Consider the following 18,062-nt stretch of genomic DNA (forward strand, 5'->3'; position numbering starts at 1 on the left):
TTACACAACAATGCATTCACCTCGAAATCACGACACATGGCTTTCCCCTACATGCCGCCCGTTTTTTAATAATAAAAACAGTGACGGTATCATTATCAATATCAGTGACTCTGGTCCTGGTGTTACGTGGTAATGAATCGTAGCCATATTTTGTGATACTACACACCTCTGTTCCTTATATTTTAGTCTGTCTGTGTGAATGCTTCTTTGTTGTGTTCTGGATAATTGTCCGTGAATGTCACATAGGAATAAAGATCAATGGTATTATTGATTTCAGTGCTCGGAGTTTCGGAAACATGGCTTCCTGTATGCACCAAGAATTTTACATATTTCTGAGCCAATTCTCTGTGAAACAGAGAGCTCGAATAAAGGTCCTTGTGTGTCAAACCACAGTGTTATTAATGACTGCCCCATCTTCGGAAACTATTGTTCTGCTCAGAACAACTCAGCAATTTATGCTATTTGGCTTCCTCATATATGTCCCAAATCCCCTCTGCACAGAGTTGACTTTGCCAAAGCCTCAGACATTAATGCTGTGTTGTAATGTGCCTACATCTCAAGCAGTTTCTTGCTGTTCCTCTCACTCTGGGTATTCTTCACTCCTTCCTGAACTGGGAATGCACCCTGTCTTCCTGAGCAAGCATCAAAATAAAATGTGAAGTCTTTATGCCATAGAGATGGCAGTGTGAGCTGCAGGCCTTGGGCATGTTCTGCATGCCAGTGATAAAGCATCCAGACACAATACAAAAGTAGAGCTCACCATGTAGCGAAAGTGGCGGGGAACGGGGAGGATCGAGCTGTCTCCCACACATACAGATCGCTGCTGATTTACACCAAATAACAGCACTCACTTCACCTCCCCTTCTTTACTACGATCACCATTACGTCTCCATAGTAGACTGAAGAACTCCCCCACTGTAGATGAAGATTACCTTCAGCTGAATGACATTATTACTTCTCAACACAATCCACTTTCAATTTTCTTTCCTGTCCACCTTGAGAAAACATGGTCTTTTCTAATCTTCTTTTATGCACCTTCCTCTAACAACACCGAGGTAAGCTAAGGGCTAAGGGTTTACGTGTTTTCCATCCTCACATCTGTATCTGGTAATAAACATCCTGACTTTTATTGTTAAGTTTCATGGAATAACTTAAAAAGACTAAGCATGTTCTTAATTCCCTTTATGTAGGGCAGAGTAGTGACAACAGAAAGGGAAAGGAATAAAAGGAACTGTTCCCTCAGGAGAAAAAGAAATTCATTCTAAATGTAAATAATTGTTAATCATGTGTTCACAGCGATGTGAGTGGTGCCAGTTTCCCTGATTTGCATTTGTCAGAAGCATATGATCAGGTGGAGTCCCACCATGCCATCTAATCCAGAGGCAGTCTGGCTTTAAGACATGTGATACAGTCTTTACACTCAGACAGGCTGTACGGGCACATTTGTTTCTTAGTGCTCGCTGAGAGGGGACTCAGCTAGAGCTGCTGCTCAGAGGCTGCCTCTCACTGGAAGGATGCAGACGGTGAAAGAGGAGATTCTACTACAGTTAATTAAGGAGCACTCCACACGTGCCTATAAATGCGAAGGGGCAAATGAATTCAGTGTCAGTGGGAGCAACTCTTCAAGGGGAAGCAGTGATATTTCAAAGGTGGAATTGAAAGAGCTGTAAATCTATTTCCTGACACCGGCTTGACCGTCATTTCTGAATCACTGGACTGTTGCTATCAAAGTGTGGAGCGGGAAAGCAGAGTCAGTGGAGTTCTCTCCTCGAGCCAAATTCAGTTATTGGATGGGATCAACATGAGAAGCATTATGGATGGATTTATGTCATTCTGTTGAGATATTTATATAGTCTTTATTGGGTTGCTCAGGTAAGATTTTCTGTTTCCTACTCTGGGAAAAAAAATAAATTATGTCATTGTCAAGAGATTTAGCTTTTTGCCAAAAACTGGCAAATCAGACATTTAAAATAAAAATGGGTAGTTTGGATTTAAATGTGAAATCTGCACATATAATTGTACTCTGTGGAATATTGTTGAGATAGAAAATTATTCCATGATAGGGTTAAATTGTTAGTATATGGAGAATTGCAATTTCACTTAAGATGTTTATTTAGCCATTCAGCTATTTTCTGAACTATTGTATTAGTACTTTTGATGCTTAAAAGCACAATGAACATGTGGAAGGACTGAAAAGTACTCTACAATCTAGATATCATGAGTAAAATCTGGAGAATGTACTTCATTTATAACCTTAATAGGACAAAGTGATGCAATACTCATTTTTCCTTCCTAAGGTTTGATAAAAGTTGTAATGTTAAAATTACATCATAAAGAAGTTAAATTTAAAGATATGCCCTAAATGTTATAAATAGCCTATGATACGTGATAATGTATTTAAAAAGGTTAATAATCTCATCCCTGTTGGCAGTTTGCTACTGCAAATAAAACTGCTGTAAAACAATTTCAGGGCTGAAACATTTTGTATTTTCTTCTTTATAGATTTCCTTCACAGCCACCCTTCTCCTAATACCATTGAAGCATTCCTCACAGTTGTTCTGTTTCTGTCTTTTTTCTCTTTTCTTATCTAAACAGCATGGTGAAACATTACAAGGCTGTTGATTCCTATTACTGCTGTGTCACTGTCACATTATTCTGACAGATACAGAAAAGCCTCGGCAGCCAGCTTCTTCCAAAATCTTATCTTTCTTTAAGTTTGATTTTGGGTTTGAGGCAGGAGCACAGCTCAGGAGTTGAAGGGAGTCAGCCTGTCAGGGGAAATTTCTGCTGCATGGGAAAAAAACTCCCCAGGGATCACTCCACATTTGCAGCATTGTGGCTCAGGGACAAGACAGGGCAAACTAGGAAGACGAAACAGTGAAGAAGTCATACTTATATAATCATGCTAATGATAAATTCCGATGACTAAAAGACTCCACTGAGGTGCATTAAGGCCAATTATAAACCACAGTGCTTGTACAAAATCTTGAAATGTATTTATTAATATATTTTACGCATGACTCCAGAAGTGTGTGTGTTTTGGGGAGTCGAGATCATAGGTTGAGAACGTGATCCTTTTTTTTGACCACACCAATGTCGGTTCTTAGCAGATGTGTCCTGTCATGTCCTGGCTGCTCTGCCTGTGCCTCTGGGTCAGTGTGACTACCATTCAGCTCTGTCAGGCCACTTTCTACGACACCATTCAACAGCATCATGGGACGAGGCCTGGACGAACCACCATCCACATGATCGGTGAGTCCTTCAGAGCTTTCTCTACTGCTCTGGGTACCACAGATCTCTTACAAGCATCAAAATGTGACGCAAATGTTTTCTTTGAGCATCATTTTTTCAGTTGGTGCCATCGTCCCTTGAGAACTGTTACTGTAGCATGCTGGCTGGGTTTGGTTGATCATGTGTTTAATTAGATTGTCACAACCTTGGAGAATATACACTTTATTTTGCTTTGGGTTTATATCTGCATCTTACTTCTATTAAGTCATTACATCTATTGATATATTAGCAGTTACGCTTGGACTAAGAACCAGTTATTTAGCATTTCGTACAATGGGTGTTTTTCCATTAAGATTTGGCTTTGATTTTTCTGTACTGAAGATCACACAGATAGACAATGAATGCCATTGCACTTTCCGTCTTGAGCTATTACAGTTGATATTCATGCTACACTGCTCCTTCTCAATTTGATCTGTGCGATTGTGGTCCCTGTGAAATTGCACTGAATAGAATATGACCGTAACATTGCGGTCGAACTTTTGTTTTTCGTCAGGCGGATGTGAGCCGTGGTTATGGTAAATAATTATGATCTCAGGATTTAACAGAGGAGAGGAAGCCGAATGCTGTCAGAACTTCAAAGGGAGAAGCAGCTGCATGAGCGTGCAGGTCCTTGGTGTCTGTTATTTCCTCTATGTGCCAGTGCACCTCAAGCATATCAGCAAGGGGTCTTTTCAATACTCTCAATATTGTGAGTCAGAAGACTTCCTGTTCTAAAACCTTCATTTCATTACTCATGTCTGCACATGTGTATTGGAGGAGGAAAAAAATGTTACAAAAAGAAATAAGACATTCACAAATAGGATATCTTCTAGAAAGTGGTTTCATGTCAACAAAGGGAAATGGAATTAATGTTTCAAACTTACATTCAGGTACCTTTTTGGAGAAAACGAGTTCAAAGCGAACAATTTGAGTCCTTCAGGACCCTCTGCCTCTAAAAGTGTAAATGCCCTGTCATTCTATTTACCATAGTATGGTTTGTCCTCACTCCTGGATAAATGAGATGCCAGTTTTATGAGAGGAGGATGGGATGCCTGTCTGGATTGATTCTGACACTGGGACATTTGTTCTGTGCTGTGTGTTGTGTGCCTGTTGGATTGGTGGGAGGATTGGGGTTGACGGGTCATGAATTGGTGGCAAGAAGGCCATTGGTTTCAGACCACTGGGCCAATCATTAAAGGCAGCGAAATGCCACAAGTTCATGGTGACTGGTATTACAAGAGGAAATCGAGATTACAGAGGGCGGGAGATCAGTTCTGTTTTGCCAATAGAAATTTAGATCTATGGGAAGATGTTGTTGTGTAGATGTAGAAAATCAAGTCAATCACGTGTAGTGACTTTGGGAACAGCTAAATTGTGACCTGATCTTCCCATCCTCCATCAAAACACACAAACTCTAGATAAATTACTGGTTGTAAATAAAAACACCTGTAGCGTGAAAAAGTATACGAGACAGGAAGATTACAGATTTATCAGCAGCATTGTGATGCTCACTCCAAATGTGTTCTAAGTAATCATTTATTTTGACAGCATATAAGTAAATGTTCCACACTGAGATATTGGCAGCCTTATTGCAAAGAATGTGCGTCCAGAAGTCCATTAGCTGGATGACCCTTGAGTAGGTGCTTGTGTATGCTCAGTGATTCGGACAAGGCAGCCTGCTTTCCACCCTAGAGCTCTACTTACAGATTGCTGCCTGCCACTCTCTCAGACATGCTTAGGGCTGTTCTCTGCCTTCCTGGTACAGGCAGTGTCGCTCTCTGCGGTATGATTCATAAGGTGCTGTATTTATTTGGTGCAAAGAGCGTGAACTGTGCACAAAACAGAACAGATTGTGTTTGTCGTGCATCCGTAAAGTGCCAGGCAGAGATGCTGCTTTTGGGGTCATGCATTTCTAGACCCTTTAACATGTCCGGAGGTAACAGCAGAAGGAGACTATTCTTTGTCTAAAACAAGGACTTTCTAAAAAAATAATAACCTCCAACTTGCATTGAAATCCAGCTACTAAAACATAAAAAATATGCTTTTGCAGGTGTGACATTACACTTTTTTCAGGAGTAACATCTCAAGACTAAAATATATGCTCACTGCGGAAAGAACAAAGGTGTGTTGAATGTGTTGAGGAGCAGTCTATTTCCAGTGGAAGAAAGAGTGCCACTGGTGATGCAGTGCATCATGTGGAGGTGTTAGCAAAGAGTACGGCAGAGTTGCTGAGAAGAGTAGATAGTGGCTGCCTGAGGTGGCCTTGCTCCCGTGTGAACTCACTCCCACCAACAGTCGGCTTTGCAGGGTCAAACTGTTCATAACGGAAAGGTCATTGATTCTCAACACCATGTGGATAGTGTCTTACCTGTGGTTGCTGTAAAATGTGTAGCTGGGAGTGAACATGCATAATGCAATAAGATATGCAGAGCAGCAGAACTAGGGATACAAGCAGAAGGAACTCACTTGTAAGTATCCACTGCATATTGTAATTTATTCAGACTTAAGACATAAATACTTCATTCTGTGTGATATCCATATCACCGTCTTTTTCTCACCTCACACTGTTAGCTAATATAATAGTCTTCTAGAGTTTCCCTCCTCAGCCCAGTCAGTCCGTCTTGGGGATATAATTTTTCAACATGGATGTACGTTCTGTGTTAAGCGACTTTAATATCAGTTTTCTTCCAATACATGGAGTACGCTTATAGTTTAATTTCTTTCCGGACTGAAAATGCCATTAAAATCCCTCATGTCTCCCTTTCAGGAGCTTTAGTGAGGAGTAGCGGATCAAGGCTTTTTTTCCCTATGCGCTCCAACAAAAGAAACCACTCGCTGGTAAAGCTCACAATGAAACAAACATGGAAAATGGATTTTCAGCTGTCACAAACAAAGGTTGGACCCTCTATGTACTGTTTTAGACACTGACAATTTAATAGCCTTATATAATGCATCCGGGAGGCACATTATTTTGACATACATCTTCCTTCACCCCTCCCCTAGACCTCCTCTCAACCATGCTCTCACTAGTGTCACTGTGCTCCACTGCAATGCCAATGGGAAGTGGCGTACTGCCTCAGCCAGAGGCAATTCCACATCTGGAGCTCAGCAAACTCACATTGTCTTGATGTTGTTACAAGTGCCACTGTGACTCTGACCACTCTGTAAAACACCAGAAACTTCCTCTATTGCCTTCAAAGTGGATTTCTTGGCTTTATTGTCTCTTTGTGCAGACGGTGCTATATTATATATCTTACCAGAAATAAAGTATTCATGTCATTTTCTTGGTTAGCCCTGAAAGAAAAATATATTCTTAAGTAAATGAATCTAAGGACAATCAGTGCCCTAATTATTACTGTGTGTTCACAGCTACAAATAGGTTTAACATATTTCGGTATTTCCCATTTATTTCCTCTTCCAGGCTATGAATAATTCATAAGAGAGAGCTCCTCTAAGCTTGTGGATATTTGTTTAAACAGCATGTTTAATTGAAGTCTTTCAGCCAATTCTGTGCAAGGGGCTATGGTTTGTGGTCACAACGCTTACATATGCAAAATGAATTTCGGTGGCCCACAGCTTAATTAATTAGCCAGCTTTCTCACTCACCAGCTGTTTGTTGTCTTAGCCTGACTCCCCAAGCGCTAATAAAAAGGGTGTTAATGGCATACAAAGTTCACGGCTCAATAAGCATCGCAGTGTTGAGGTCAGGGTTGATTCTGGTACTGCGGGAGAAATGAAAAACTAACTTTCTTTCCATTTATTTTAACCCTTACCTGCACGAGTGTTGTGTTTTTCATATATATATATATATCAAGCTGTATGCCAGGAATGAGCAAGACATCCACTCACTGACACACCTACACAGAGTAAGGCAGGTCATGAAAAGTCAGCTGAATGGGACGAACAAGATCCAAGCCATCACCACATACACCATGCCAGTCATCAGATAACAGAGATAATAAACTGCCCAAAGGAGGAGATAGAGGCTACTGATATCAAGACAAGAAATCTCCTCACAATGCATGGAGGGTTTCACCCAAATCCAGAACCCTGAGACTGTACATTAAGCGGAGCAAGGGAGGCCGAGGGCTAGTGAGGGTCAAGACCACTGTCCAGCATGAAACAACAAAAATCCAGGAGTACATCAGGAAGATGGCCCCCAAGGATGAAGGGCTAAGTGAATACCTCAGGCAGCAGAAACCCGAGGGTGAGGACAAGGAGGAAGAACCTTTATGGAGAGACAAGCCGCTGCACGGTATATACCACCGACAGATAGAAGAAGTGGCTGATATCAAGAAATCCTACCAGTGGCTAGAAAAGGCTGGACTAAAGGACAGCACAGAAGCACTAATCATGGCAGCACAAGAATATCAGCCATGAGTATGGGCTTGAAAGTCCCTTAATTGCGATTAATTGCATGATTTTCTGCAATTAATCGCAATTAATCACATTGTTATGTGAATAATGAATTCTAAACTACTGTATTGCGCACTTTTAATCTAAATGTACTGCACTTTAAACTTATAAGGTGCTTTTTACCAGCAGTATTCCCTTTACACAGTAGCAATAAAATCTTTCTTTCAAATCTCAACTTAAATATTAATGTAATCAAATCAAATATTAAACCAAAGCTATTTAACACTGCCAGGGCATTACCTTTTATCTAGTTTGTTAAAACAATTTAGAGTCCAGAACAACGATCATAACATCATAACAGGCACCTTCTGAGAAACAGGTTTCTTGTTTTTTACAGGTATCAGCAGAAACATTTGTCTTTTATCAGGGAGCAGCATAAACAGTCTATGTTCAGTAGCAAGTGTCCCTGATAGAGTGAGGTGAAGTGGTCGCCTCACGCACACACCCACCCGCTGCTGAAGTTGAATTGTCTTGAACTTTTTGTACGTGACGCGCAGCACATATCATTGGAAGAGAGACTGATCCTCTCTGTTTGTGAGTTTCCAGAATCTATTACTGTTCACCATCAGCAGGAGGGCATTCGCATAGCAGAGCATTCCAGACAAAAAGTAGATGTAGGCCTATCAGGTCAAGTTATGTATGATTTTAACATAAGTTAAATAGGCTACAGTTGTGTAGCGCATAGAAGCAGTTGCCATGGCACCTGCCGTTTACATGCGGAGTGCTGTCTCCCTGTCTGATAACCGGACCACAGAGCGACACCGCGGGGCCAAGCAACTATGTTGTGATTTTAAGAACATTCCTAAGACCGACATCTTCCCCAATACTAATCAGTATGCAGTGTGTAGCTATCTATTTCGCTATGGCATTTGATTGCTTGTTTTGCTTTTGTTTATCTACTTCTCCCACACGCTGCATCCAACGTAGGCCTAGTCTGGCAAAGCCTCCCTCCAATGCTTGTTTCGGTGGGTGATTTGCAAGCTGATTAACATACCACCCTCCTGTGACCCATGGTTTGACTGTATGTGTATTGAGAGAGAGAGAGAGAGAGAGAGAGAGACATAGTTAGATAGATAGCTAGATAGATAGATAGATACATACATACATACATACATACAGCCCACAGTTACACAGGTTTTGTAACTGATTGACATATACCGAACTAGACAGTACAGTAACAACAAATCTCAGTCTCTGTTTTGTGGTCAACATGGTTGTGTACACTGCTAGTCTGCAAATCTGCAATTTGCTGTTAAACCAATGACCTCCGAGCGAGCATTTGTGTACTCATAATCTATCCAACTGATTTATTTGGCAAAAATATATAATCCTCATCATCAGGCACATCTTCCTATTTAGATTTACTGTCATCAAAATCATACAATATCAAAAAGGGCTTGATTCCTGACAACATGTTACTGTGACAAGTAATATAAACAAACTACTTCATTCTTATGCCTTCATTAATTCATAGTATCAGTTACCAAGGGCCAAACAATAAAACACAACATTACCTGCTATAACCAGCTATCTGCAAATCTTGAAGGAAGAAAAACACTGCCATTGGCAAAAACACTCTTACAATATATTAAAGCAAAATATAACAAGACTTAGAGAGTCTACAGTGATGCTGAGATGAGCTAAATGCTAACAAGCTGAGGTTTATGTTGACCATGTTCACCATCCTAGTATAGCATGTCACCGTGCTAATATTTGCCAATTAACACTAACACAAAGTACAGCTGAGGCTGACTTATGAATGTTATTACTTCCATCGATCCATTTACTTTGTGGAGGCTGGAGCCAATACCAGCTGGCATTGGGCGAGAGACAACGTAGTTGTCAATTAACCTTACCTGTATGCAGTATTCATGTTTATGGTGAACAGTAACTGAACATATCCATTTGCAACTAGTGTTAATAGTATTAATAAGTCTGTAATTATTTGGATCATAGGATGAAATGCACAAAATAAATTTGAGTACTAAACCAAATGTCCTACCAAGCAACTCATGAAGCATGTATGTACTGTTACCACCCAAATGAACCCAAAGCACATTTATGTTAGAGCAATGCTACAATGACTTGCAGCCCCTGGCCAAATTGTTTCTCTAAAAAAAACAGTTTAATAACTGCTGGAACATAATTTGCCTCCGTTGGGTATAAGAAGCAGAGCATCCTCTTGGGGACCCTTGTTTTGTTCAGTAGTAAGCAGCAGTTTTCTAAATATATTGTTGTGACAGCTGACATAGCTGAAGGATAGATTACTATGAAACCTAGAGTCTTGATGAAAGCATTTAGTTTGCTTTAATCCAGAAATAGTCCAATACAAAGCTCAGCTATTACAGATATTATTTTTGTTGTGTGCAAACAGCAAACCAAATAAGTGATTTTGCTCACATTAAACAATGCTCTGGAAAGTTATGGAGTCTGCTGAACGTTTAGAACTATCTGTAGCTGAAAATGAATTAGTGGCTTTCTAACAGAGTTTATGGATTACATTAATTTTTCATATTAATTAATCTGTAATGATGATGTTAAGTGTAATTAGTATTAAATTTTCATTACTGTGAATAATGCATCTGCGTTAGACCAAGGGCGGGTTTAGAAACATTTAAGTAGGGCGGGGGGTGAGGGGGCAGACAGGGGCACAATGAGAAAGAAGGGGGGCACATTTATGAAATGCGTCAAACTTTAAATGTTACTCACATTTCTTTAAGATTTTCATTTAAACAAATGTCTGTCACAATGAATCACTATAGATCAGTTTGAAATATTGCAGGGAGTAATGGAATAAGAAGGAACAGCCACATTGAGCTGTTAGATGAACAACAAGGTAACTCCTTTTACTGTGCTCTGCTGTTCACAGACTTCGTGACATGTGCAGCATAAAATCAGTTCACGGAGGCACATAGAATGATGGACCTATCAACCTATCTTAAGACAATGATAGGAAAGTGAACACCATCTGAATCACTATACAGCACCTTAATTGGACTCTGTTCATTCTTAGAGGATGCCCTATTTAGACTAACTTATTTGGACTGTCACTATGTCCTGACTGTAAAGCATGAAACAGATAATCTGTAAAATCCACCACTCTTTGAACAAAACAACCAGTCAGAGCCAGGTAGAGTCTCTAACACAGTGTCAATTGCTGCTCATGCACAGCCCCCCTCCTTGCGCATGCTCTCACTTAGTCAAGCTCAATATCATCAGCTAGCAACAAGCAAACAACCACCAGCAATGAAATAACTGCCCATTAGGGCTGCAGCTAACGATGATTTTAGTATTCGAAGCTTCTATAGATTATTTCAACAACGTCGTTTAAGAAGTACTTTTGATTGGCGGCGGTGGCGGCCCCCACCCTCCAGTAACGGGATCAGCTGTGCACATTCATAGGTGATAGATAATTATCGGTCCTGTCGGATTTTCATAGTTTGTCATACAACAAATCAGACCAACAATCAGACCGCTGCTTTACAAACACAAACATCCCCCGAGTGCTATATACTAAAAGCTTGTGCAGACTATACAACTTTCAGCGACGGCGGATGGCCGTGCCATTCAGGCTACACAACTTGCCATCATGTGACGGGAGTCTTGAAGTCGTTGTGGCATTCACACTACGTGACTGATCCGTGACAGGGCGTCACACACTACATGAGCTGACAGCGACTCTGTCACCTGACGCAGGTCTAGAAAACATATGTGAAATGTGAAACGCGAAATGAGCGATCCTGCGCACGAAACAGCTGTTGTTATTATAAAGATGGCAATTATAAAGACAAAGAATATGGGTGAAAGGATGGATTAGTACACACAGGTAGCAAGGATTGTCTGACCTACAGAGAGAGCTGCCTTAAAAGGTGCAGCTCCCCTTAAAAGGTGCAGATCCCCGATACCCAGTTAACGAATGACTGTGAGGTTACAACTCACGGCCCAAAAAGAACAACAAACGCACACGTGTCATTTTCAGCTGAGGTCTGCGGCTTACTTTGGCTAGCCTTCAACTCAACAATCAATCATGATTTCAGTTAAATGTTAAAGTTGCTGTTACTGTTACCCTGTCTGTAATCCTCTGTGGTGCTTTATGATCAGATGCCATTGTGCTATTGCAGAGGCAACGGTTTGACGAACGGTGGACGAACGGTAACATTACAGAGTTGTTTTCTTTAGCTTGAAATAATCCCACACTTTATCCCTTGCTATTTTCTCTCTTCCTCCACTTTGTAAACAGCGCCATCATAATCACCTTGTGTTCACAGCTAAGCATGATGTGCAACAGTAATAAATTTCCTTGCGAAACAGTGTGCTGTATGTGTGCAGCCCTATTGCCCATACCTCCTTTTCCAACAACAGCGTACAGTAGAAAACACGAGTGAGAGCATATCCCAGCTCCACACGTAGCTTTGGGCTCATTACGTTCGAGGCATGCAACTTAGGGGGAACAATGGTGTACTAGCCTCTCATCCTATTGTTAGAAATCTCAGCTGCCTCTGAAGTCTGGGGCATCGGAGGAACATCTTTGAGAGAGTTGCGGCGAGATGGACTGGGGTCCAAGGCTCTCGCTGGGATGAGCTACCCTTATGGGGGCTGAGGCTTCATTGGGTAGCTCCTGCTTGTCGGTTTAGCGGGAGGGGTTTAGCAGAGTGATGTGAGCAGCATGCAGAAGGTTTTGCATTGTATGTTCACTTGTTACCGACTGCAGCTTTAAACCAACTGAGATGCAGAATAACAGACTGCAGTAAATGACAGCCCGACACAGTGACAGCACTTCAAATTTCACTTTATTAATAACATGGGAAAAAATCAATCCAACCTTTTATCTTTTGTTCTCATGACAGAGAATCAAAACAAGCCCTCACAATGGAAAGGATCCCACCATCACCATACTTCACAGTAATTGCTGATGTCAGTGGTTGCACAAGCCTGTGTGGGTTCTTGTGTGAGCACTGTTCCACTTCAATTCAACATTTTCCCCATGAAACAAAAACTACTGTTAAACTAATGATAGCTTTGTGTCCCCACTATTTGTAAACATTATATCAGGGATTTAGACCTTCTTGTCCTGTGTGTACTGAATGAGGATTGTTCCAACACATAAACTCCCTGCCAAGGGAAAAGGCCACCCAATACTTAGTTTTGTTGTTAACATTCTATGGAAATGTAGAGATGTAACAAGTTTGTCACAGGGTGTTTTTGTCACTCTCCGGCTTTTTTTGCTTTATTTTTTTTTTGTGGAGAATTTTCAAGGTGTGGCAGCCCTCAGGCTCTCCCTGCTCTTTAGATGATGAACAGGGCTTTTGTCACTTCACTCTTGGCCATTCGTGGTGGAATTTGGATGTGATTTTAAAGATTTGGTGACCCAGTTGTGAGACACATCGTTTATAGTTATAACTATATATCATGTGACTGACACCCCCATCCCCGACCGGCAACAGCATGAAGAAAAACGACATATTAATTCATCTTCTGTATTTGTAGTGGCGAAAATGTGATCTCATTTCCTCATTTTTGATTTTCTCACTGGAAGAAATATTTCTTGCAGAATGGTTGAGAGATCATTTCATTTTTGCCTTTGTGGTTCCACTAGCCTATTTTAAATGCTCGGCAGGAATATGAAATTCATTATCATTACTTAGACCTCATTAAACTGAAAAGAAGCATCTCAACTTACTAATTGGTTCCAAGGGGGAGGGTAGTATGAGAAATAAGCAAAGTAATTAATATTGGGTTTATCACTCTATTGCAGATTTCATTTTTTCCTGCTCTAATATCTCCTTAGTGTGCCACAAGTCTTCTGGCATATTTACACTACAGATCCAATTACCTTTCCTGGAGAGACTGAAGTATTCATATATGAAAATTAGGGACAAAAGTGGGAAAATACATTTTGTCAAATATGAACAACATGATGGAAGGATTGACTGAAACATTTCATGTCCTGCCTCACTTGATGACATTAAATTACAACAAAAAGCAGTAAGTCATGCTTTTTCATAGGTTCCTATCATAATCTGATCTGATCCTGTAATTGAATTTTTTTAATGAGGCAGTCAGTAAAATTAACACATCTGCAATGTCTGATTTTAAAGATGTTTTTTAGGTGCTGAAAATATTTTGCTATACAGCAACACAAGTTCTATACCTTCCTTAACTGCAGTAAGATGTGATAAACATGCTGCTCATGTGACACAATCTGCTCTGTTGTATCATACTGAATAAGTAAAGAACCATCCCCGCCAATTTCAGCTTCCAGGTGTTGCATAATCATCACCACCTATCCTTCAAAAACGTGTCATACAGCTTGAAAGGTCCATTTAGCCTTTGTATTATGCATTATTACACAGTTTACATTTTGTGGGCACATTGGCACACTGCGTAAATTATCTTGCTGGCAGTGAGACGGCCAGTAGTCACATCAGAGGCAAGCAGCTGTTCTCTAAAGGCTGTCTGACTCGACTCTATCTCTGTTTCCTTTTCTTCTTGCTGAATGTAACTCTTTCATCAGAGCAGGCGGTCTAAAAATATGAACCACCAGTTCTGGACATTTGCCAGTTGGGGAAAGGGCTAGAATGAGGGACAGGAGCAGTTTGACAAAAATGAATGACATCTCACTGACAGAAGACATATTTTTACATTACAATTTTTCTGTTTGCCCATTTTCAAAGAACTCTGCAGTGAGTGTGTGCTACAAGAGGATAACATAGATTGTGCCTTTGTTTATATGTGTTTAATGGACATGAAAGCCGCTGTGTGATTGCTGTTGTAGAGCACATTGCTTTCATGCTTAACAAGCCACACATCTCCACCATAAAAATCAAATAACCATGGGGGGTTTTCATGTGCGGGACCTACTTGCTGAGAGTCACAATAGCATTTAATGCCCTTGATCAGGGCCAGTCTTGCAGTGTACTGGGCCTGTGTTGTGTGTGACATAAGAGACAACAGGCTTTGAGGCTAACATGTAAATGCAAAACCCATTCCCTACCACTTGCTGCTTCCTCTGTTCCATGCAGTTTTCATGCATCTTAAAACAACACCAGCTCTGCTCTGTGTGTAGTCATTTTGCATTTCAATAAAGTATCTTTGGCCCACTGCACAGGACCAATCTTACAGCCTCCTTGTGTGACATGCTGTCAAAAACCACCAGCCATATTTCATGAATTTCTATGGTTTTGTTTGTCATGGACAGTGCACATACACTCTCTTTTACAAACACACATGCACAAACAAGTGTAAACTTAGAACGCATTAAAAAAGAAATCTAGGTTAGAAAAAAAATATCCTCATGTGTTCACACTTTTAGTAGCTGAAGCTTTTCCCCAACACTGTTAATTCTCAAAACATTTCAAATTCTCAAGTTTATGCAAGCTTTTTTAAATTGTTTACACCAACACACCAGTCCTCTGTCTTTTTTCCACCTCGCAATGCATTTGTCTCGCAGTTTATCGAGCAATATGTCACTCACTTTCACCCCAGCATTTATGTCTAGAATAACAGTACTACAGGGACTTCAGATGTTTTCATAGAAGGCAGGGAAAAAATAGTCACTCAATTTGACACTATGCAGTCACATGTTTTGTGCCTCTCACTGTCTTCAATCTGCATTAATTTGACATTCTCTAATCTGCCGCTCCCATTTCCTGCCAGCGACAGAACTGCTGTAGCCTGCTGGCTTGGATGTCTGCAGAGAGCATGCACAGAGAAAGTGGAGTCTATTATGATTCACCTTGGATGCATTTCCCATTAAAAGGTGACAGGCATGGTGTTCTAAAACACGGACTGCTGTGGTTTGGAGATCAGGGCCTGCTGTCTCTTGTAAATGACTTTTAAGTTGCAAAATAATTAACCACAGGTAATACGTACTAGTAAGTTTGCAGGGACTTGTATGTGACATGGACTGAGAGTCTGACAGTTATTCAGATATCACACAAGATATATCGTCACAGGGCAGGTGTGTGTGTATGTGTGTGTGTGTGTGTGTGTGTGTGTGAGCGTGCACATATAATGCCACTGGCTGCCAATCATAGTATTTTTCATGTACACAGTTTGTCCAACACCTGGAACAGATGGCAGCGGAGTGTTGCCATTCACATGGTATACTTGCTATCAACATCTCCAGAGTCAACCACACAGTCTGGGCTCATTACAGTAGACAGCGAGTCATTGCATACTTATTGCATACTGACATTTCTATTGAGATATACTGACCATTTCCCTCTGCGCAGTGGCTGTTTCATCATGTTTGAAGAACCATTTAGTGGTCCCAAATGAACTCTCCTCACATTTATTAGTCAGGCAGAACTGCAGATCCACAGATATTCAGAATTGGCAGTACACGTCACGCACGATTTGACAGCATTTGCTGTCATCCAGGCTTGCTGTCCATAACTCATTAGATTTTGATGCAGTGTTGTTGGCATCCAGCGTGACTCATTGTGCCAGAGACCATCAGCACATTGGCGCTCGCTGTCCATCCAGCAGCTGAGACACTGCTGATGCCAGGTGTTGTCATTTGTGTAGATAATAGCATTACAGTTAAGTGCTCTGACAAATTTCCATGTGATGAACTTGAACTAAACAGATCCCTTTGTGAGAACTTGTGTAGGGAGCCAGAGGGTTTGTTAGGTTTCACAAAAGCCATTTTACTTTCGCTGTTAAATGTATTTAGCAGTAACTGTCGAAACACTGTTACATCTTGATTTGCAGTCATAAAAGAAGACACTTAATAGAATAGAATAGAATAGAATAGAAGTGAGTCCAGAACTAATCTTAATCTGTTTTGCATATTTTTTTTTGTGTAAGATTATAGTTTGGGCTCAAATAGTATAATTTGTGTAATTAAGTAATTATTTAAGAGACAAAATAATTTACACTTTTTGGAAAACAATAGTAGACATACAACCCCATGTTACTCTTCAAAGATGGAATCAATCCTTTAATTTGAAACTGTACTGTTGTCACAGTAGACATAATAGAAGACATATTAGGATCCTTTACTAAGCAAAAGTAATAATACAACTATGTAAAAATAAAAGTCCGCCTTCAAATTGCAAAATTTAAGTAATAGTAATGTAAAGTGGCAAATTTAATAGATTTTATTATTGGATTATTATTACTATTTCAGCAAGTAGGATATTACCGTTGCAACTGTTTTTTTTTTATCTATGTTATATACTGTGGGGCAGTTCAATCAAATAGTGCCATCTGGCCATAATTGGGTCTTAAAAAACATGTTTTTATAAAACAAATTAACACAGCCAAATTAAAAGGTGGCTAATATTACGTTTACCTGTGTTTTTTAAATTCTTTTTCTTACCAGGCCAGACAGGGCGGCAGAAACGAGGAAGGGGCGCACAAACACCACACAAACAGACACAGAGGGTGGGGACAACAGGAAACAACAGAGGAAAACAACATTGCCGTTAGTTTTCTGGTGTCTTACAATCATTAACTTTGAGCAAATGTACTCAGTTACATTCAAACACTGTGGAAACCATGGCTGTGTTCGAAACGCAGTTGCCTCGCTGCCTCGATACCATAATAGACAGGCGCCTCAAAAGGCATGACTTTCAAGTGAAACCATCTCTGTTAACAATGATTTCGAAAAGCCTTCTAGGGTAGCACTTACGGCAACGTGTGACGTCAGCACGCCGTCTTGCATCTCATCTGGGTGTCAGATGGGAGACGCTAGCCTTAGAGAGAGAAGTATACATGACATTCCATCAAACTCATTTTTGACAGCTATTTCCGGTCCCGCCCCCCCACCGGATGTCTGTATGTAACTGATAAGAGGGGTGCATCCTGTCCCGCCCAAACGGAAATATGTCTGTGTGTAACTGATAAGAGGGTTGCGTACATCCTTCCATTGTGTGTTTTTCATTGATTTAAAGACTTTATTAAGTAATACAACTTGAATGAATTAACTAGGAGGTGTTTGTGACAATAAATTTATCATTAAAAAAGTATAGCAGTGAGTTATAAGTAAAGGAGGAATCTCCGGGGCCAGCAAAGGATCAGTAGGAGGTTTCTTTGGAATCAAATCAGTCTTTATTATTAAACAAGTGAAGAATAAATTGAAATAATGACAGTAAAGCAGTAAAATGGTATAACGGTGAGTAAAAATTAAACAGCATTATAAATTACCTTCAACAGCATGCAGCAAAATAAGAGTGAGTTCCAAAATTAAACTTTGTAAAATCTTTGCTAAAGCTTTGTGTGACAAACTTACCATCATTAAAGAACTAAAGAATAAGATGAAATAATTACAGTAAAATAGTATAACAGTGAGTTAAAATTAAACAGATTTTTTAATTACCTTCAAAATCTTTGCTAAAGCTTTGTGTGACAAACTTACCATCATTAAAGAA

At 40.2% G+C, this 18,062-nt stretch overlaps 1 protein-coding gene across 3 annotated transcripts in view; it reads left to right on the forward strand.

The window, feature by feature from the left end:
• Window positions 1–1,432: 1,432 nt before the first annotated feature.
• Window positions 1,433–18,062, forward strand: part of LOC119906212 (chemokine-like protein TAFA-1) — a 38,252-nt gene continuing 21,622 nt past the window's right edge. The window contains exons 1-2 of one of the 3 annotated variants that reach the window (XM_038723771.1): window positions 1,433–1,872; window positions 3,108–3,252. In XM_038723771.1, the coding sequence (XP_038579699.1) occupies window positions 3,111–3,252 (142 nt within the window). In that variant the 5' untranslated portion in view covers window positions 1,433–1,872; window positions 3,108–3,110. The remainder of the gene's footprint in view (window positions 1,873–3,107; window positions 3,253–18,062) is intronic. The other 2 variants (XM_038723770.1, XR_005444943.1) reach the window with 2 other exon arrangements.

This window comes from Micropterus salmoides, unplaced genomic scaffold (assembly GCF_014851395.1).
Source record: "Micropterus salmoides isolate LMB-PRFRI ecotype aquatic unplaced genomic scaffold, ASM1485139v1 Ms_hic_scaffold_16, whole genome shotgun sequence".
Taxonomy (NCBI): Eukaryota; Metazoa; Chordata; class Actinopteri; order Centrarchiformes; family Centrarchidae; genus Micropterus; species Micropterus salmoides.